Source organism: Sciurus carolinensis, chromosome 5 (genome assembly GCF_902686445.1).
Source record: "Sciurus carolinensis chromosome 5, mSciCar1.2, whole genome shotgun sequence".
NCBI classification, from domain to species: domain Eukaryota; kingdom Metazoa; phylum Chordata; class Mammalia; order Rodentia; family Sciuridae; genus Sciurus; species Sciurus carolinensis.
In genome coordinates this window covers 168,383,791-168,406,746 of record NC_062217.1, presented here as the reverse complement: position 1 = coordinate 168,406,746, position 22,956 = coordinate 168,383,791, and the positions used below count along the sequence as shown (strand labels likewise).

Below are 22,956 nucleotides of genomic sequence, written 5' to 3'. Positions count from 1 at the left end.
CCCACTTAGGTGCTTAAAATAAGCTTAGCCATGATCAGTCAGAGAATCTCAAATCCCACTCGTCTTCCTCTCCCAGGCTCGGTGACACAGGGGACGGGCAGAGGCAGCCAGGGCTTCCCCAGGCACGTGGCCACTAGGACTCGGAGTCCTCCCACGCCACCCGGCCCAGAGCGGGTGAGGTAAATCACTCTACGTCCCCATTAACGTCTCATGTTGTTGCAGGGAGGTAATTTTGACAGCAAAATAAGCCACCAAACTGCATATGCTATTGGGTGACATGTAATTTTAACTTCATTCAGGAGCAAGACTTTTGAGACATTGTTACCTGCTGGAGCAAGCAATAAAACAAGGATGTACAGGAATGTGTCAAATAGAGGACCTTCCTAAATTACGCCGGAGGCACAGATTAATACATTTAATATATTCTGGTCATGAGTGAGGTGCTCACAGCAGAACAACTGCTCCTTCAGCGATATCATTCATGGCAATGAACTACAGGCACCCTGACAGCCTGGAAAAATGCCCCCACTTTTCAAACTGTACAAATGGTGGTTGGACACAGTAACTCAAAACTGGACACTTCATTTCAAGTTTAAAGCTAGTGGCCCAGCCACAAACTATTACTCCATCTTCTTTATTTGTGGTCCATGGTTTTGTACTCTTTAAGAATCAAATAAATACTGGTGTAATGGTTAGCAACTGCCAGTTCAACGAAAAATACTGCTAAATTCACCAATAAGTCTTTTTTCCACACACACAAATTTATGCCCCAAGAACAGAGCCCATTCCTGCCACAGGGTCTGGATAGTTTTTTAATGTAGAGGGAGACTCACTTTAGTGATAAGAGTTTAAACCTGAAGTCCTTTTTCCTTTCTTCTGGCTCATAGATCTAGCGCTTGGAGCAGAGGGAGGTAAACGATCGATGTATGTAAGTGGAGGTGCATTAACTCTGGCCATTGGCCACAGGGTGGGGCAGGCGGGACTCCTCCCCACTGCCCCCCACTGCCCCAGCTGGACTGGGTTCTGAACCCTCACCCACTCTGGAATCTTTCAGGTCGGTAGTGGCCACGGGCTTCCTGGGCGCTCACACACAGAGACCTGGCCAGTGTCAACACACCATGGATATTGTTGCTGTGGATAAAAATAGCTCCCTTTTCCTGAATCCCTTATTTTTTCACTTTAAAAACCTGTTTTATTGATATATAATTCACATACAACACAATTCATCCATTTAAAATGGACTATTGTGGGGTTGGGGGTGTAGCTCAGTGGTAGAGCGCTTGCCTAGCATACACAGGGACCTGGGTTTGGTCCCCAGCACCACAAATAAACAAATGTGCACAAATCAATGGGTTTTAATGTATTTGCAGATATGTACAACTAATCATTGCCACAGTCAATTTTGGAATATTTTCTTTATTCCAGAAAGAAACCCCATCCCTATTAGCCAACATTCCCTGTTTCCCCTCTTTCCACCCAACCCTGGGCAATGGCTAATGTACTTTCTGTCTCTGCAGATTTGTCCTCCTGGACATTCCCATAAATGGAGTAAAACAACATGTGAGTCTTTGGGATTCTCTGGCTTAGCATGGCTCCCTATTTCATTCTCATGGCAAGCTTTAGTAATTTATTCCTGTCTCGTGGTGCTGGGATGGAACCCAGGGCCTCGAGCACGTCAGGCAAGCGCTGTGCCACCCAGCCAGCTCCCAGCCCTCACTCTGCTCCCTTTTCGTGGCAGAATGGCATGTCACAGCACTGGTGTACCCCAGTTTATCTACCCATTCCTCAGTTTCCTGGCCAGTGTCCGTCCCCCCGGGGCCCAGCCCACCTGAGATCTTCACAGCAGGCCTACTGTGCGGCAAACATGCAGAGCGCAGTCGAGTGTGTGTATCTGTGGGTTCCAAGTTCGTTACATACACTAAGTACTGCACAAACTGCTGTTTGTTCCTGGTTAGTTGACAGATGGGACACTGAGGCAGAAACAAAGCAGGGTGCCCAAGTAGCTTCATCTGTGACAACAGCTCAGAATACAACTTTCTATTCTAGAATCTTTCTTCCATACTGTGGGTCCAACCAATGAGCTGGGAGATTTCAGCCCATCTCAAGGAGCAAGGGATGGAGCTGGTTGCATACCCTCCTGTAGAGATAGCCACAGGGCATCCTGGAAGACTCAGGGGCGGAGCGGGTGTGCTGGTCTCCTCTCCACCCGCCCTTGGAGGGGTGACGGGCTCTGCCTTAATCACTCTGCACTGAGAGTAGAAATCCTCTCAGCTGCTTGAGTGAGGTCGAGGCCGGGAGGGGCTGATTCCAGCAAAGAGGGCAAAACGGATCTTCACACACAGTGGTCCCTGCTCCTCTGTGTGCTGTGCAGTGGCATCATGGACAGACACTGAGTCCCCGCATGACATCACCTCTCCCTTCCTCATTGACCGATTGCCTTCAGGCATCAGAATGCCCTGCTAGAGGACTGTATTTCCCAGCCTCCCTTTCTGCAAAGGGTAGCTAATGAGAAGAAAGCAACTGTTGTTCGGCAAGGATCATGGGTATTCTCTCCTTTAAGAAACCTTTTTGTGGGCTGAGGTTGTGACTCAGTGGTAGAGCGCTTGCCTAGCAAGTGTGAGGCACTGGGTTTGATTCTCAGCACCACATATAAATATGTAAATAAAAAGGAAAGGTCCATTGACAACTTTAAAAAAAATACCCATTTAAAAAAAACTTTTTGTTAGAAAAATTATCAAGCATAAAGAAAGCTGAAGATACCAGGATAATAAACATCCATCCCCCAGATTTAATTATTTAACATTTTGCCATGTTTGTTGCCTCACTACGAGTAAGTAAATAAATACAGATGTCATGACATTTTACCTCTAAATATTTTAGGATGCATTTCCCAAAGGGACATTTTCTTATATGTTTCTTATATATCCATAATATCTACCACACCCAATAAAATAAATAACTTCCTTATTATTATCATCAAGGAATCAGTCCATATTTGACGGAGAAAATCTCTTTGAGTGAGGTTGACTCACATGAGAGACAGGTGTTCTTTTGTCTCTCCTCTTTCTATTTTTCTGCTTTCTTAAATCACAGACATAATGGCTGGAGCCCCAGCAGCCATCCTGTAACTCTGAGGTCATTTTGAAGATAAAAGTCAGGGATAAATATTGCAAAGTTGAAAGAGATTAGATTAACAAAACTTGAACAATTCAAATTAGTAAAATAAGATACAACTCTCCCTGATAAGTAAACAAAAACACCAGATTAATTTGAATTCCAGATAAATAATAAACAATTGCTTTAGTATGAGTGTCTGGGACATACTGGAAAATTATTTGCTGCTTATCTAGAATTCAAGCGTGCCTGAACATCCTGTTTTTGTTTGGCAAGGGGTCTGGGTCTCTGCAGTCTGTGGAGCTGGCAGGCAGCCTGCACGGCCTGTCTTCTATCCTGCATGTTCTAACCGATCCACTTAAGGATTATTTACTAAGCATCTAATATGTACTAGGTCTTGGGCAAAGCCCTGCGGACACAGTCAGATAAGACTCACAATCTGGGGAATAATAACTATTAAGGCAAATACCCAAGCACCTGGGAGTTGAGTAATCTAAAGGGGTCGCCCCCACACCTGGCCCTGCTGACTATGGAACAAGGGTTGCTCCCCTCCACCTGGAAAGGCGCCGCACCCTCTGTTCTTCTCACTTCTTCCCCTCATTCATTCATTCAGCAAACCGTCATTAAATACCTGCTGTGCACTGGGGGACAGTCCCCCCCTCAGGGTCTTGCAGACTCGCTGCCCTTTCACGAAGTCTTTCAGGTGCTACCACAGAGGTGAGGCCTGTGTGGTGACCGTGGTGCGGGCGGGTAGGGGAGGACTTCATTCTTGCTGGGGGAGGAGGGCAAGGCAGCAGCAGAGTGGGCTCTGGAAGGCGAGTGCTCACTGAGCACGGCTGGTGTGCACGGGCTGGGAAGGGTGCGCCGTGGGTGCATCTACTGGCGGTGGAGGTCGTCACCCCTGGACGGGCCCCAGCGTGACTTGCTCTCTCTTCCCCGGGGAGAAGGCCAGATCCAGGGAGACTTCAGGTCCACGAAGTGTGGATGCAGCACTGCCTGGGAGACGGGGGACGCTTCCCCGGCTCTGGCTGGGCTGCGGTCGTGCCCGCCATGTCTGCTGCAGCTGCTGGGGATTAAAGCCACTTCGCACCGCCACTCCGCAATCTGAGGCTGAAAAGCCCAGTGGCACATGCTCCAACCCCTCCAGCATTTTGGAGTCTTGTGGAAGGTCAGGGAGGAGGTTTCTAACAACAATCTGAACCAACCACTCAGTTAACTGATGAATAAACTGAGCCCAAGATTAGCGACAGAACTTACCCAGGGTTGTATCCCACGGCGTGGTCCCGCCAGCTCTGTTGGAGGCCTACCCTTCCTGATCACCACATGCAAGCAACGACGGAAATTATATCAGGCAAGTTAGAAAGAACACCTTGCCACCAACTATTTGGGGCACCTAGCCGTGTCCTGAACCCCTTGGTGCAGACCTGCCCAGCACGTAAGCCCTGGCAGCTCAGCTTGGACCTGCCACAAATACCAGCCACCTCGCAGGATAGGGGCCCAGGCTCCTGAAGCCAGCCAATCTTAGGAGACATGCCCTGTGGACAGTGGGGCGTCCTCAGGGACCTGTCTCTTCTCTGCCCTTTCCTTCCCCTGGGGGTCTGCCTTCCTGCCCAGTCTGGCTACAGCCAGAAGTAAACACTGAAGGGAAGCCACGGAGTTGCTCCCTCCTGGTAAAGGGGAGAAGTCTGGTGCAATGAAAGTTGGAGCTGGGTCAGGGCCCAGGGCATGCAGAATGCTGGTTCTCCTGGGAGAAGGTGAGGACCGTGCTGGCAAAGGCCTCCCAGGAAGGCAGCCCTGGAGTCGGGGCTTAGAGGACCGCTCAGACCTGGACTAGTAACTCAAGGAACTTGATTTGCCACTGAGGCCAGAGAAGATGGCACCAGCCTGCTTCACCCGTGAATGGAGCTCAGATGCAGTGGAGACCCCAGGTCTCCTGACTTCCTTGCGTCCCTGGGCTCCACCTGCTCCCTGAGCCCTTGATAAACATCAGCTCCCTGGGCTGCTGATGGAGCCCGGCTGGGCCTTCTGGGGATACCCCAGAGTGCAGTGCTGTGGCCACTGCAAGCGAGCGTCTCCTCGGAGCATGTGGGCATTACCCTTCATGGACTCAAAGGTTAGGTGCTGATTCCACCTTGCCGCTGGCAATGAAGAGCACAGAAGACGGATGGAGCGGCTCCCACTCACACTATGCTAATCCCTACCCAGCGGACCAGGAAATGGCCAGCCATTTGCACCGCCATCAAGACTCAGGGCTGCTGCCTCAAAGCTCTTTAATGCTGTCCCCTAGTTGGGGCTCCTTGGAGCAATTGCTCCAGTCAATTTCCAGGGTTGCAGGCAGCATGAGGAATGGAGTAAGTGACAGATGTGTGGGGCTTTCTGGGGCCCTTTGAGGAGCCCTCTGCCTACACTCATACTGCCCTGCGTGGGCACCCTTGGGTCAGTATCAGAACCTTCACCTCTGCTTCTGAGAAACAGAGAAGACTGTGTTCCCTGGGCCTCTTCCTGGGCTGTGGCTGGGTCCAGGTGGCAGGTGCACCTGGTGGGTGAGAACAGAACTGTTGTTACAGAATGCCATTTCTGGGCACTGCTGAGTCTCAGCCCCATGGTGGTCTCTCTCCATTGCTCATGGGACAAGAATGCTGCCTGGTGTTTGCAGAGTTTGATCTTCAGAGGCTGCACTGTGCCACAGGTGGGGTGCAGGTTCCCTCCGTGGCAGCCACTCAATCCTTCTTATGTCCAAGCCTTCAGCCACAGCACTTTGAACTTGAACTCAGTACTCCTGGTCCCTTTCCTTCTGACCACCAACCTCTATGACCACCATAGAGATTTGTGTATCCTTTGCTACTGGGAGACACCCAAACTGGGAGGGTCCTTTCTCCTAGGACAACAAAGAATCGCCAGCCTGGCTATCTGGACCTGGAGGTAGAGGCTCAGGGGGCTGATTCCGCCCCCCTGTGTGCATGCAGGCACTGTCTCCTGGGGATCCCAAGGTGTCACTTGGGGTGCATGATGTTCTAGTCATCCTAGAAAATCAGCACTGGCAAAACACCACTTTAAAGGGATCTATTTAACCCATCGTGTCCTATTGTCCTACATAGAATTGAAAGCTTGGAACTTCATGGGTTAAAACAGCCTCCTGCCATCTCAGACATTTCTAGAAAATGTGCAAACAAAAGAGGTATGATGAGAAATTTGTCTTAAAGCTTTCAAAAATAAAAAGTTCCCTTATTATAAAGTTAAGGCTACAATTGCATCTATAATCTGAAACTGAGCAAAAAGTGAATCAAGGGTGACTCCGGGCGGGGGGTGGGTTTTTCCACACCAAATTGCATGATGGCTCACTCTGTAGGCTGTTCTTTGTGGTTGATTTTCACAGCATGGTCTTAGAGAGTGTCATTTTGGTAAAATTCTCCAGACGCCTCATGCATTGTCAGAAGGGCGAATCTTAATCTATGGCACTCAAATCACTCTCTTCTGAGTGCTTCTGGTCGTCTCCCCTTGCCTGTTTTTTTCTTCTTTTTTTTTTCCTTTTCCTTAAACTCAAGAATGGCCAGATCCTCATTTGTCAAGGACTTTGCATAAAATTCGAATCATTCTCCAGCATCATTTTCGTGACTCCATGAAATCCTGCAAGGGTGGCACAAATTGCAGTTTCATTTTGCAATCGATTTATTCGGGCTTTGCAATATATTGGTGGAATGTCTGACAATTAGTGAGACAGACAATAAAGATGATAGGCTATGATATGGGTTGAGCACAGACAGACATGCGGGTCTCGCAGAAGGGGAGGTTTGAGTGGGCGCTGCTTCCATGGGGTTAGTCCTTTAGCAGACACAGCATCATGGTGACTTTGACTGTCCTGAGGAAACTACCTGGAGGGCAGAGGTAATGAGTCCTAGGGTAATGGGAACCATGAGTGTGGCATTTCTTTTATGTGTCTAGAGCCTCTCCTCTGATAAGAAGGAGGGAGGAACACATGCTTCCTTCTGTGTGGTCTCTGCTGGTTCTTTCTGGACCATGTCTGAGTGACTCATCCTGACAGAGGACGTGAGTCTAACTCAGTAGATCTCTGCTGAAGAGAGCTCTGGATCTAACGGTGACCTCCTTAAACTGGGTTCTGGCAGTCTTCTCTCTGGGAAGGCATAGGGTTCAATCAGAAATAACAGTCCCTGTGTCATCTCCCCAAGATTTGGTTGTTGGTGGCAGCATCTCATTAAACACCAGTCATCTTCCAGGTCGTAGGTAGTACAAGTACCAAGTACGTTCCCGGTGCCAGGTATTGCTGTAAACACTTCACAAGTACCATTTGATTTCATTCACACTACCCTGTTAGTATTATTCAACAGGTTGAAGAAATAAAGACACAGAAGATTATTTTCCCAGGTGTCACAAGTGAGTTGGGACTTGAACCCAGGTTTCCCGACTCCAGATCTCAGACTTGTGACAAACACTGGCTGTTTTGTCTTGGTCTGTGTGATGTCAGAGGTCAGAGCTGACCCGACAGGAGATGTACGTTCAGGATCATTTTGCCCCATTCCCACATTGGATAAGTGTAGAAATGAAGACCCAGAAAGATCTTTGTCCCACTTGCCCAATAACTTGCATGAAGTCCCCCAAATCAAAAGTGAAAGGCAATTAAAATTGAGTCTCCTAAACCCTTCGCAAGTGGCCTTTCAATTTAATCATGAATCCATTTTTAATATTCCATGGGTAAGTCAGGAAGCTGTCTTCTACGAAAGGCCATCCCAGAAAAGCTGTTGTCACTCGATCTCAACAGGCACAGAAGTATTTTCGCAAAGATGCCTCGTTTCTTGAAACCAATAAAATAATCGGGCTGAACGTGCTCAATGCAGACCTTCCCTACCAGTGAGCTCTTTTATAGCTACTGAAAAGTCACTTTTTGGGGGGCTCATTATCCCTCAAGATCTTGTGCTGCTCATTTGCATATGAAAGAGGAAGTTCATAAAAGCCTTTCTTATTTTCTAACACAGGTTCAAATCAGGGGCCATTATCATCCTATAGAAAGACCCAAATGGCATATGGATCATTCTGGAGAAGGGGTGAGCGCCTTTTAAGAGAATTGTTTTAGTTTTTGCAGGAAATTAATCAGAGGGATGGGCTTTGTGGAGCGGGGAGCAAATCTAATCTGTCCTTTGTTCGAATTTGCCTTGCTCCAATTCCTAGCAATTGTAGACAACATGGTCTTTTGTTCGGGAGACACTTGTTACATGCGTAATTAGAGACTGCAGTAGCTGTGTTTAAAGAAAAACTGTTTTCCAATGTAATGTGTGATCTTGATAATAGTATTTTCATCAAAGGTAGCAATTACATTCATTAAGCTGGGACTGGCGTGGAGGCAAGGAAATTAAGTGGAAAGTGAATAAAAAGCTCCCCTCCCCCCTTTTATCTCTTTCTCTTTCTAAGTTGAAATGCACCATGGTGAGCTGTAACTGGGAAATACATAGTGAATATAAAAAAATAAAGTCCTCCTTAACCTTTCTGAATAATGACCCTGCAGATATCCTAGGGACAGCAAGTATAGATGCACTTTTCAAATCAAAGGGCTTTATTCTGCCCTAATTTCCTATGCATGTTTTAAACGAGCTCAACATATGATTCAGGTCTTTAAAGGCTGCTGGGATCTTTAGGATTAATTCACTGTTCTTTTCACACATAAATTAATACTTCTGAGTTCTCAAAAAAAAAAAAAAAAAAAAAAAAAAAAAACACAACAAGGCATAAATCAACTGGTTCAGGAGAGAGACAGGCCAGGTCGCCTACTTTTAATTACCCCCTTAACTGCTGATTAGGATTCCTTATACTTTAATTTTGAAGAGATTATAAATGCAGGTCACACATTTGAGATAGATAGCACAGGAAAAGAGTTCCACCAACCCTTGCATCTCACTGCTGTGTTGTGAGAAATTTATTTTGCAGGAGACAAACATGCATGTGTGTGCGTATAGTAGTGTGTGTGTACTCGTGTGTGTTTCTCCACCAGGCAGATGTTCTGTTTTCCCCCAATGGATTAAAAGTCCTGCTTTAAAAATGTCCTTGCAATGCCTCAAAGGGCTTGAATGATTCCAATTTTATTCAACAGAGCACAATGAGAGTCAGGCATTCCTGGGCAAAAGCAGATGAAATACGCCACCTCCTATCAGCACCCTCGCTTCTGCCAATGTTTGACCTGAAAAGCTTTCTGAGAAAATGAAAGCAGTCCACAAAAATCAATTGGGGACCCCTCTTTTGGTGATTGGGTGTGCACAGCTCTGCAGCAAGAATCATTATCTCTAGATTGATTGACCCAAATGTCATGCAGATCATCTTGGAGTGGAAGCCAAAGTGCTTCAACACCCTCCACATTTTCTGCCGGCTGCACAGTGAGACATGGCGGTGGCCTTGATGGCTGACCTCGAACCAAGTGGGTCGGAGTGTTTTACTCCCTAGGGGAGTTAATATAATTTTGAGAAAAAGTGAGATTTCAGAAGTTTCTCGAATTCACTTTCTAACTGCTCCTTAGCAGTCAGTTTGACGTTAGGAGACAGGAACACTGACTGAGGTGCCAGGAGACCCAGCTCGTGGTCCCAGCTGGTGTTTGCTGAATGGCTTGTTGTCTGCCTGGTCCTCTGCCCAGGGTTTACATGTACCATATGACTTGCTCCTTAGAGTGACCCTTCAAGGTGGCCGTTAGTATCATCATCGTGCCCCTTTACATTTCAGAAGACTGAACCTTAGGCAGGTCAAGTGGCCCACCGCTGTGGTCTGAATGTGGGGGGAGGGAAGAAGGGGAGGCTCTGGGAGGTGACTAAGCATGGGGGCTCCACCCCCATGCTCTGAGGGCAGGTGCTTCTGCCCTTTCTGCCCCGGGAGGATGGAGGATGCAGTGAGAAGGCACTAAGAAGCAGAGGGTCTTCACCAGACACCGCCTCTGCCAGCAACTTGATCTTGGACTTTTTGGCCTCTAAAACAGTGAGAAATAAACTTCTGTGGTTTATAAACTACCAGTCTGAGGTATTTTGTTATAGTGGCCTGAATAGACACCAACACCTACTCAGGGTGCAAGTCAGAAGTGTCAGCAGAGGTGTGAACTCCAGCTGTCTGATATCAAAGCCTAGGCTCCTAAGTCATTTGCTGCAGAAACTTGGGGGAAAGGGCTTTCGCTTCTGGGGGCTCCAATTCCCTCTATATAAAATAAGGAACGAACAAGTCTCTAGGATAGCAGGCTGACTGCCCAGGGAACTGGGACTTATGGTCATCTGATCCTTAAGCAACTCTGGACTTGAGCTCTGGTGCTGCCGAAGGATAAAAACCATACACTACATCCTCTCATGCCACCCATCAGCGTGACGTGGGCTCTGGGCCCGCCCAGCAACTGGATGGGATATCCAACTCTGCAGGGCTCCTTTCCCCAGGGGTTCTATCTGGGTTCTGGGATTTCACCTGGTGCCACCATATGCAGGGGATCCCTCCAGCCTACACCTGCGTAAGAGTGAGTCCATTCTTTTGGCTCAGGTCCTTCCTCTGGGTTGGCTTCTCTATGGGGCCACACTTGAGGCACAGCCTGTTTTGGGAGGAGAGGGTTCTGCCCAGGTGCAGCCTCCGGGGTTCTCCTCCCCTCCCCCTTTGGAACACATTCTCAGGGCACTTGTCTGGGCTACACATGGGACCTGAGGACCTCTCTTTCCGCAACTGGGGGACTCCCTTGTCAATTTGGGGAAAATTCACCTCGCTTGAAGCCTTATTCTGCATATTGGACGTCAAACTGTTTTCCTCAGTAGATTTAAGCGTTTAGACAAAAGTCGGGAAGTGCTGCCACCCACCTCGGCCAAAGGCAAGAAACGTAGTGCCTGCCTGAACAGGGAGACGAGAAAGGAGAGAGAAAAAAGTAATAGCTCCTTCAGTTCATCGTCCCCTTCCGCTTCAAAGCCAGCAGGTCCCAGAGACCAGTGACGCTAACTTGGTCAGTAGCTCTGGGCACCACTTGCTCTTCTGAGGGAGAAGCTGAAGCTGTTGCATCTTCAAAGTGGCACAGAGTTTTCTGGTGTAATGGAAACATTCTGTCTGCACTGACCAATATGGTGACCATGGCTGCAGGTGGCTAATGAGCCCTAGAAACATGAATAGGGTAACAAAAGAACTGAATTTTAAATTTTATTTCATCTTAATTAATTTAAAGACACATGTGGGTGTCATATTGGATAGCCCTATTCTAGAGAAATCATGGAAGAATGACATAACCTAACATATTTAAAAGAATGTCTCAGAAATGCAAATTAAAACTACACTGAGATTTCATCTCACTCCAGTCAGAATAGATATTATCAATACAAGTAACAACAAGTGTTGGCGAGGATGTGGGGGAAAAGGTACACTTATACATTGCTGGTGGGACTACAAATTGGTGCAACCACTATGAAAAGCATTATGGAGATTCCTAAGGAAACTTGGAATGGAACCACCATTTGACCCAGTTATCCCACTCCTTGGTTTATACCCAAAGGACTTAAAATCAGCATACTACAGTACCACTGCTACATAAATGTTTATAGCAGCTCAGTTCACAATAGCTAAGTTACAGAACCAACCTAGGTGTCTTTCAACTGATGAATATATAAAGAAAATGTGGTATATATACACAATGGAATATTACTCAGTCATAAAGAATGAAATTGTGGATGGAACTGGAGACTATCATGCTAAATGAAATAAGCCAATCCCAAAAAACCAAAGGCCAAATGTTTTCTCAGTTATGTGAATGTTGTTTTATAACAGGCAGGGTGTGGGGAGGAGAGGAGGTTCACCAGATTGGTGAAGATAGAGTCAGGGGAAAAGAGGGAGGAAGGGAATGGGAAAGACTGTATAATGAATCAGACATTACTTTCCCTTGTTCATATATGAATACATGACCAGTGTAACTCCACATCATGTACAACCACAAAATGGAAGTTATATTCCGTATGTCAAAATTCATTCTACTGTCATATATAACTAAAATGAACAAATAAAAAAATTTTAAAAAGCAAAAAATAAAAATAAAAGAATGTCTCAGGGGCTTTCTAGCCTGCTTATTCAATCTATTTGCCCTCTACAATACTGGACCAACTTGATTACTATAACTTTATAGGTAAGCCTTGAGGTTGTATAGTGTTAGTTTCTCAAGTTTGTTGTTCTCTTTCAATATTGTGTTTCTAGATCTTTTGCTTCTCCACATAACTTTAGAGTCAGTTGGTCAATATTCACAAATAGCTTGCTGGAGATTTTGATATGGACTGCATTGAATCTATAGGTTAATTTGGGAAGAACTAACATTTTGATAATGTTGAGTCTTCTTATCCATGAACATAGACTATCTCTCCACTCATTTAGTTCTTCTTTGATTTTTATCAGAATTCTGTAGTTTTCTTCATATAGATCTGGTATACATTTTGTTAAGATTTATGTCTAAGTGTTTCATTTCAGGGAATGCTAGTGTTAATGGTACTGTGTTTCTAATTCAAATCCCACTAGTCATTGCAAGTATACATGAAAGTGATAAACTTTTATATATTAGCCTTGTGTCCTAAAACCTTGCTATAATCACTTATTGGCTCCAGGAGGTTTTTGTTATTGTTGATGCTTTTGAATAATCTACATAGACTATCATGTCATATGTAAACAAAGAGTTTTATTTCTTCCTTTCCAATGAGTCTTTTATTCCTTTCTCATCTTCCAGTGTGATGTTGAACAGAATTTTTTTTTTTTTTTTTGTACTGGGGATTGAATGTTGACTTTACCACTGAGTTACATCAATAACCCTTTTTGATTTTGAGACAGGGTCTTGCTAAGTTGCCAAAACTGGCCTCTAAGTTTTCACACTTTGAATAAAATCACATTTAAAAATAATCCTGTGGGGCTGGGGTTGTAGCTCAATGGTAGAGTTCTTGCCTAGCATGTGTGAGACACTGCGTTTGATTCTCAGCACCACATATAAACAAACAAAATAAAGTCCATTGACAACTAAAAAATATTTTTAAAAACATTTAAAAAATAATCCTGCAGACCATACATGGCAAGATCAAAATAGAAATAAAACATACGAAAGTGGATTCAGAAAGCAAAGCTAAAAAGAATGATCCCATGGATGGGCCTGCAAGTGTAGGCCAGCCCCAGGCCCAGGAGCACCCTTCAGAGTGCACTGTCTAGTGACCTCTGTTAACATGGGGCATGCTGAAGTACCACGGAATCATAGAGGGAAACCCACAAGTTGAGATCATAAAATGGTACAGGAATTAGAGGCCAAAAAGTGTTAGAGGTCAGCAGCATAGGGCAGTGTCTGAAGAGCAAAAGAGAGGTGAGCGTTGAAAGAAATTATCGAAGAACCTTGAACCAACTGACAAAAGGACGCACCAACCCTGAGAGCCCTCCTCTTTCCTGCTGGACATGAGCTAGGAAGTGCGAGGGCTGTCTTTCAAGAGTTGATGCTCGTGGGGTATTCTGCCTTCACACACAGAGCCCAGTGACTTCCTCTAAGGGGCAGGGGTGATGCTTAATCTTCTAGAGACTATCCTCACTGAAATATCAGCAACCATGAGGCAAACACTGATAAAAACTCATGGTAAACTGAGGTGAGAAGTGTTAAATGAAATGCAGGATGAATGTCCACATCAAATAAGAAACTCTCTTGTGAGAACATCATAATAGTTTGGCAGAGTCTAAATATTTATACAAAATGTAAAAAACAGATAAACAAAACCAAACCTATGTCTTTCTATATCTGACAATTGTTTTACATTGAGACATTTCACCCTGAGTAATTACCAAGACTTTCTGCCCACTGACTGGGTAAGTGAAGGTTTGCTTCAGTATCAAAATGCTCTTCTTTACAAATAAGTTTAAAATGAGCTTAGCAGCAGTCAATAAGCATATCCTTAGCCTTTGTCCACTTGGAAAAATCAATCAGGTTGGCAAGATGGAGCATTAGTGTGTGAAGAAACTGTACATACATTACACACTGATGGGTTTCTGTTACATGACAGAGCATAGAATAAATCAAGACTGGAAGGGGCTGTCCACTCAACCGGAAGTACTCCTTTCAGACTTCCTAACCCTCCAAGGGGGAAAAACCTTACCACCTGGCATTATTTTATTGTTAGTTTGTATCCCCAAGGGAAAAAAAAAGTATGAGAAATGGTTAGATTTAAAAACACCAAAACCACAGTGATTTATTTTATCAGCAGCTTCTAACTCCTGATAACAAAGGTGAAATTTCATGAATGCGAGCTCTAAAGAGCCTCTTGGGAGAACTGTGAACACCTTGCCCTTAAATGGCTTTGGTTCTGCAGGAGCAGGAAAGCAGATAATGTGTGACTTCCCAGGAGCACCTTGGGAGTGAGTGCGGGGAGTGGGTGATGAAACTCAACTCAGGAAGACACAGGGGAGGTGCTGGGCTGCTTCCCCTTCCTCCTCCTTCCTCTCTAAGCAGGCAGGGCTCTAGGGAACCCCAGGGTTTACTGAGTTGTCTTGCTGGATTGGGTGCTGGAGAAGCTGGAAAGGAATGTGGACTTAGGGCTGGAGTCACTTGAGTACCCTACTCAAGCTTTAGAGTGTGATGAGGATCCTTGGGGGATTCTTGAACAGGCTGAGTCTCAGGACCCCCAGATCCAACCCTGGGACTCCTAAATCCAAAAGTGAGCTTTTTTTTTTTTTTTTTTTTTTTTTTTTTACAGCAACCTGGTCATTTGGATGCAGAAGGCCCAGGAAGTGGCCATTCCACCTTTAGTAACCCCGTGAGACTCCCAGATCTCCTACCCTAATCTTTTGCACTTGAGACATAAGTTTCCAAAGCCTGCTGCATATCCTGCCAGGGCAGGTCTGAGAATAACACTGTACCAACAGTGTTACCAACAGATAACTCAGAAGGCTATGCTTCAGTCTGCCCTCCTCAGACCCTCAAAGCTCTTCTAAAGCACAGCTAATTGAGAATGCGACTCAGCCCCAGGAGAGTGCTGATGGCCGAGTGGGTGCCTGAATGCAAGCCCACTCTGGGAGGCCCTGGGAAGCACGGTAGGACACACATCGCTTGCACACAGGACAAGCAGTTGAACCTGGACAGAGTTGTTACCTACAGACGTGGGACCATCCCATCGGGGATTACATTTTCTGTCCTTTCCCCTCCTTCTGTGCCCATCATGTTTCCTAGGAGGCTGAAGGTACTCCTTCCTTGGCTGTGGCTATTTGAGAGAAGCAGAAGGATCAGTTAAAAACAAGGAATGGAAGTAAAAAATCTCAGTGACCCTATAGGTAACTGTTCATTTATTCCCAATTACACAGTAATATAAGAATACATTTCCATTATTAAAATTCAAATAGATAATACCAATAGTGTAGATGATACTCCTAGTCCTAGCACAGGCCCCCAAATCAAGTGCAGTTATTATTAGCATGGCAACATTATTTTCCAAAGAATTTGTATATACATGCTTATACATACAGAAATAAAAACAGCTTTGTTCAAATACCGGTTGGTTCATTATTTTCCTAAACAATATGACTTGCTGATGATTTCATCTCCATACATGGATCTTATTCTTTTAAACTGCTAAAAAGAATATACAATGTGTATTTCCATGTTTTATTCATTTATTCTTTTTTAAAATATCCTTTTTCATTTGTAGATGAACACAATACCTTTATTTTATTTATTTTTATGTGGTGCTGAGGATTGAACCCAGGGTTTCACATGTGCTAGGCAAGAGCTCTACCGCTGAGCTACAACCCCAGTCCCTCATTTTATTCTTATATTTAGTCATTTCTAATTTTTCACAACAGGCATCCCTAATCTGAAAATCTGAAATGCTACAAAACCCAAAACTTTTTGAGCACAAATATGACATCATAAGAGGAAAATTCCACACATGACCTCACATGACAGGTTGTAGTCAATGTAGACACGCTAAAAATATTTTGTTAAATTACCTTCAGGATATGTGCATAATGAAACATAAATGAATTGTTTAGATTTGGGCCCCTCTTCCATTATATCTCATTATGTATACATAAGTATATTTGAAAAAAATTTATAAAAAACAACCCTGAAATCCAAAACTCTTTTGGTTCCAAGCATTGGGCAAGGGATACCCAGCCTGTATCAAAGCTGCCCCGATGTCCCTGACATATTTTCCTACACGTCCTCCCAGCATCCCTGAATGGGATAGCAGAGCTTGTCATGCTCTGGTTGACAATCTATACTTTACATTTTTATTTTAAATTAATCCAGGTTAATTAAAGTCATGGTTAGCTTTTTAATATCCTATCTTCTTGTTTATTTGCTTATCATTGTGCATAGTGATGCTGTCCTTAAATTGTGTCTTTTTGGAATTTATGGAGATTTCCTTGAAGTCAAAATTCTAGTGACCTTTCATTTGCATTAGAAAAGAAACAAAAGCATTCTCCGTATAGCAACCTCTTTACTTACGCTACCCAAATCCTCTACACCTGTTCTCACCTCCTATTTAACTTGTAGGTTTCTAAGTCAGTACCTATGATTATGGCTTTGTCAATTTTTTTCATTGTATTTCTATTTGTTTTGCTCTATATAGTTCCCAGTTATGTTGTTAGGGATTAGGGACATAAAGTTCATGACTATTGGACCTTCTTGGTGAATTCTTTCTTTTTATGAGATATCCTTTAAGATTATTTTTGTCTTTAATTCAGTTTTGTTAGGTATTAACATTGCTACTCCAGCTTTCATTTTTGCGGACTTGTCTAGTCTTTCTAACCCTTTATTTCAACCTTACTGTGATGTTTTGTTCTAGGTGTCTCTAGCTTTATGTAGCTGGGACTTAATTTTTTCTTTTGCTCATCTGAACATCTTTTATTTTTAATAGGTAGTCTGAACCCATTGCACAAATAAATACCCCAATGTGTGGCTAAACTCCCATCATATCTTGTTTTATCTTACCATGATTTCTTCTTTCTTACTTTTGTACTGAGGCTTGAACCTGGGGGGTGCTTTACCACTGAGTCACACCCCCTGCCCTTTTTTTAAGACAAGGTCTCACTAAGTTGTTCAGGTTGGTCTTAAACTCCTGAGTAAATGGGATTATAGGCAAGTGTCCCTGTGCCTGACATTTTTTTCTTTTCTTTTTTTTTAAAATGTCATTAGGTTTTTTTCTTTATATTAGGAGCTATCTGTAACAAATACCTGTAATTTAAATAAACTGCAGTCACCACTCAGATTTTTATCAGGTTCTCTTGTCATTCTTCAGATAGCAGGGTAGCTTTTAGTTATTATTTTCTTAAAAAGTTTTTCATACCAAGAGTCACCTGTGGCTGGGCTCCATGGTGCATGCCTGTAATCCCAGTGCTCAGGAGGTTGAGGCAGGAAGACCACAAGTTCAAAGGCAGCCTCATTAACTTAGTGAGGCCCTAAGCAACTCAGCAAGACTTTGTCTCAAATTTTTAAAAATTAGAAAATAAAAAGGACTGGGAACTTAGTTTCTTAGCTCAGTGATAGAGAGCCCCAGTTTCAATCCCTGGTACCAAAAAGAAAAAAAAAAAAAAAAAAAGTCACTTATGGCATATAGCAAGTTGCAGATGAAACTCTGGAGGAGATGGCACCTTGGCACTTCTGTAGTTCCATTTTTCCATACTTTCTCAGCCATGTACCAATAAGCATCTTAACTTCTCTATGCCCCAGTCTCCTGGGATATGAGAGCATCTGTCTCACAGGCTGTTTCAAGTTCATATGTGACAACTGTGAAGTATGACAGTGGCACAGGCACATGGGAAGCCTAAGAGCTGTTAGCGCTCACTGTCATTCTAACAGGTCGGAGAGAGTACTTCTGCACAGTGTTGACCTCGGGAGTTTCCTACTCCATCTTTTTGTGAGGATACACCAATGAAAACAGAAAAAAGGCACTGAGGTGGGCACACATTTAAACAAGGAGCTGTTCTTACTCATTCTGCAATGGTAGCTCGGAGCCCAGCATACCTCAGATATAATCACCCAAATGTTGCTGAATGACAAAAGGAAAAGAAGGAACTGGCATCTAGATTTCTAAAATAATGTAGAAAATAATGGGGATCAGATAAACTGAAATCTCCCATGGCTTTAGACTTAGAGTATTACTGAGTAAAAAGTACAATAATATAGTTTCCAAAAGTAATAGTAATACTGTAAGACATAGGCAAATATCAACCAGATAATATCTGTATTGTGATGATGTGCTCAAGAGTTGACCTCTATTCAAGAGCTGATTACTTTGCCATGAAAAAAAAAGAAAAAAAAAAGAGGACACTGGCAAATATTTCTTTAGTGTCATGAATTTAAACTTGGTCTACATTATAGGACCTCTTTCTGAAAATAAACAAAATTGGTTTACAGGAGAGGCAAGCTATTGACTTGGTAAACAAAGGTGTTGCCATCTATCTTGCAGGAAGATTACACTATTTTCTTCATCTAAATGTGTAAACGATTTTGTCTTATTAAAGTAGCAAAAATCTCCAGTTAATTTAGTGCTTTGTATTTTCATTCATCACAAAATATTGATTTTGTAACAATGAATACAGTCTGATAAATACCATTAAAACAAAACTTTCACTTTATGAAGGTTCAGCATAAATACACCAGCAGGGATATAACTAGTGTATTTACTAAAACACAGAATAACAATGAACAAATGATCACACACAATAATCTTTGTATCTGATCCCAGCTACAGCCTAGGAAAGCATGTCAAATACCAGTGCCTTTGGCAAGTGATTAATACATGTGAGTCACAGATGAATTCTAACACTTGAAATGTTCATTCTTCATTATTTAAACCTAAAACTAAACCAACAAACAATAGCAGGGAAGAAATCCAAAATCTGTTGAACAGGGACAGTATTAATAGTGTTTTTGGATTCTTGTCTTTGTGCCTGGATGATCTTGGGAAAGTAACATAGACTATGGATCCTTCACTTTAAAAATGAGGGAATTGGCTGGATGGTTCTCTAAGGTCTTTCTAGATTTAACCTTCCATGATTCTAAAGTTCTTGACCCTGATTCATTTTCATGTTGTAAGAAGAAATCTCTAACAATACTAACCTGGCACCTGGGTTAAGACCAGTTCCCCCACCCAAATCTGGTAAAACAATTTTCTACTTTCTGAGACTCATGCTCAAATTAATAGCCCAATCTTCAAATTAACAAATAGTAACAACAGGTTTCAGGAGGTGAATGGTTGGTTCTCCACCAGACACAAACTCAAGATAGAAAGTTTTAAAGATTCCAAAGTCATGGTTATCAGAAGAAAAGCTATAATGAAAGAAGAACAGGAAAACCTGCAGCATCCTCTCTGGTAAAATAATAATCCACTAACAGAAGACAGGTGCACATATTAACTAGAATATAGACATGATTTATTCTATATTACATGACATTCTCTGTGACCACGCACAAGGTATACACCCCAAATTAGAACTTTATTAACTCTAAATATACATTCATGGTCCAGATACATATGGCAGCCACTGATTATGCAAATTTAAACATGAGGTTTATTGTACTTTCACGAGTTTCCAGCTCTATGGGAAGAGGGTGGGATTCTGTTTACTAATGTTGGCTCCTTCTCCATCATCTGTACAGTCCACCTCTCTTCCATATAATCACAGAGATTAAAGATATCCAAGTCACCCAGGGCATTCCACCTACCTCCAGGGCTGTTCACCCATTCCTATTCTTATCAAATGACTGTCTTTTGTTTTGAAAGACTGGATAGGGTTTCCATCATCTCCCTACTTGAAAGTAAAGCAGACTCTCTTTGGACCAAGTTCTAAATTTGTCCTTATTTCTTCCTAATATTTTAATGTAATTCTTACACAACTTTGAATATTTAACTGATTTGCATTGTAGAAATTAGTCCAATTCAATAAACATGAATGTGCGAAGCAAAATTACTTTGAAAATGTCAGGTTTTCTTAATAAACATTATCCTTTCATTAAAGTGCTAAAATGCTTCCCATTTAATAATAATGATTACTTTCAGTTAAACTGCATGAGGCTTGGAACACTTTTCATGTTTGACCCATGTCCCCTTTTCAGAGAATTAAAAAAATTCTCATCTATAGTCCTCCTGTGAAAACTCAGGATCCACCCCTGGAGGGTTTTTTTTCCGCTGAGCCTCCCCAGTACTGAAGAAATGGCATGGCCAGCTATGTCTTTTGTTGGGCTCTGTCTGCCTGTCATTTGTATTATAGAACAATAGATTTACTTTTGTCTTCCCAAATATAAAATTGCTTTAAGTTGGCTATGCTTTTTCAAACTCTACAGCTCCCTTCTATCCCCATTCCTTATGAGATTTTGATATGCTTCTTAACAGAGGCAACATCTCTCTCTCTTGAGAATCACTGAACCAAAACCCAATTTCTGAATTAATTACTACTTAGCATGAAGCCCAGTAATCAAGTTTGAGGAAAGAGTGTTCAGTTAAAACACAGAAAGAATCGTACTGTTGAAAAATAGTGCAAGGCAGAATGAATATTATAATTTTAAATATTTTTGGCTAAATCAGATTATTTGAACTTCATAGTTGAAAACTAAAGCAAAGACAGTTTTTAAAATGATCTGCTGAAACCATCATGAAACAAGTTTTTATATTGGTTAATTAAAGTAACAAATTCTATTGCTTTATTAAAAGGCCTAAAAAGTTACACCCTTAGTTTCCACCCATTCACTGATTATTTAGAAGTTTCAGATTTTTTTTCCAAATAAATTTTTATCAGTTTTGGCCTCATTTAGCAACTTACAATCTAATCTATAGAGAACTGAATAAAATTGTTGACTGTAACAAATGTTTCTCTAATGCCATAATATAAAAATCTAGAAGAAATATAAAATAACTACTTTTTAAAGTAATACTTCAATGTCTTCATTTTTCCAAATGTTGACAGAGTAAAGCTTCTGTATACTCTGAAATTAGAATGATAATAAAATATAAAGAAGTTTAAATCAATTTTGGAGAAAATATGGGTGCATTTCTTCCCAATTTTAAAAAATGATCCCCTGTGCTTGTAAAGGGGAAAGGTCAAGCCTGAAAACCAGGACTAGGGGCCTCAGTGAAACACTGCAATGCCACGGAGCCTAACCCTCCTAACAGGGCACAGTAGTTGAGAAGGTTAGATCAACGACGTTCAGGAGGGGCCCAGCCCAGCACCATCAGTATTCCCGGTCGATGTACTTGGCAATGGTGTTCAGCTGGATATTGGAAGTTCCTTCATATATTGTACCTTAAACAAAAGGGAGCAAAAGAAAAAATTAGGAAGGGACCCATAGTTAAGAGTCAAAGAAGAACACTATGAACATTACCTCTGCAGTCACTCTAAGATCATTACTAGTCACATCATGTAATGTCCCCAGGACCACTGGACAAGGTCATTTTTAAGAGAAGACGATGATTTTCCTTGGCTGATAAAATGTCCAGAACCAGCACTGAACAACCGAAGATTCTGGTTCCTAAACTACAGTACATAAGCTCAGACTGTCCCCAAGGAACATGTGGCCTGCTAAGCTGGTATGTTTATTTTTCTTTCTGGTAGCAGAGCACGGGACCACTCAGGCCTATTAGGGCACTTAGCTTCTAAAATTGGAATAATACTTCAAAAAAAACAGCATTAAACTACACTAATGACAAATATTAACAATTTTAGTAAAAGAAAAATTAAGATAGATCTTGATGTAGGCCTGCTGAGGCATTTAAAAAGGCAATTTGATGTTTTTAAAAGAAAAATTCATTTTTCAGGTAAGAAGAGGTGGGCAAAAAAATCCAGGTATAAGAAGAGAGCCAATAAACATACACTAAAGAGATTAAAATTACTTTTGCCAAGGCACCAGTAATATAAAATTGACAAACAAAATAACTCAAATGCCTACATTGGCCAAAACAACAATAAAATAAAATGTAAAAAAATCTACTTACCAATCTTTGCATCCCGGAAGTATTTTTCCACAGGGTAATCTTTTGTATAGCCTACTCCTCCCATCCATTCAATACATTTACTAGTTGTGAGCCCTGCAATCTACCGGTAAAAAATAAAAATAAAAATAAAAAAACAGCAAGTTACACAGACACCATATAACTTATTATTATGAACATTGTTATGCTATTTTTGGTAACACAGATTTATTATTATTGGCAACTGGAAGGACTGAAGTTGTTTCATAAACTAGCACTGCCTTTTTAGTACCCTTCTCATTAATATAAATATCCTATTAATTTGCAAAATTCCTTTTTACTTAGGAAAATCAGAGTATTGGCGCTGTGTTTGTTTTCTGCAGTGCTGGCATGCTAGGCAAGTGCTCCTCCTGATCTACACACCTATCCCAGAAAACCAAAGAACTGTTTACACTCATGCTTGCCGCCAAGGATCATTTATTCCAAACATTTCTCAAGGGCGTCCTTTATACCACATACTCTGCCAGCTGTGAGTATACAATGGTTGGCAGTGAGCAGTCACTGCCCCTTTGGTCCTGGTGGTCATGTACAGAAAGACATTAAACCAAAAAGCACAGAAACTGATAAACTGCATAGGGCAAAAGAGGAGCTTGCTGGGAAAGTGATGTGATTTACATGGTGGGCCTGTAAATGGAGGAGGAAATGGTGGAGGAAACGGCCTGAGACCTAAAGTGTGAGTTACAGGGCACATTTTAAGCTGAGGAACAACGCATGCACAAGTGCCTTGGAGAGAGGGGTTCATCAACCTCAGGGACCTGATAGATGGCTGATGGACTGGTTCAGGGGAAGTTGTGAGAGAAGAGAATGCAGGGGCAGGCCAGCCAGCCTTTGAGGAGGGCGAGCAGCTTGACTCTTGGTACTAGTCCCT

The 22,956-nt window shown here is 42.6% G+C and overlaps 1 protein-coding gene across 2 annotated transcripts in view; it reads right to left on the bottom strand.

The window, feature by feature from the left end:
* Positions 1-18,672: 18,672 nt before the first annotated feature.
* Positions 18,673-22,956, bottom strand: part of Acadsb (acyl-CoA dehydrogenase short/branched chain) — a 35,557-nt gene continuing 31,273 nt past the window's right edge. For both annotated transcript variants that reach the window (XM_047553885.1, XM_047553886.1), the window contains exons 10-11: positions 22,053-22,152; positions 18,673-21,363 (exon numbers count right to left, since the gene is read on the bottom strand). In XM_047553885.1, the coding sequence (XP_047409841.1) occupies positions 21,293-21,363; positions 22,053-22,152 (171 nt within the window). In that variant the 3' untranslated portion in view covers positions 18,673-21,292. The remainder of the gene's footprint in view (positions 21,364-22,052; positions 22,153-22,956) is intronic.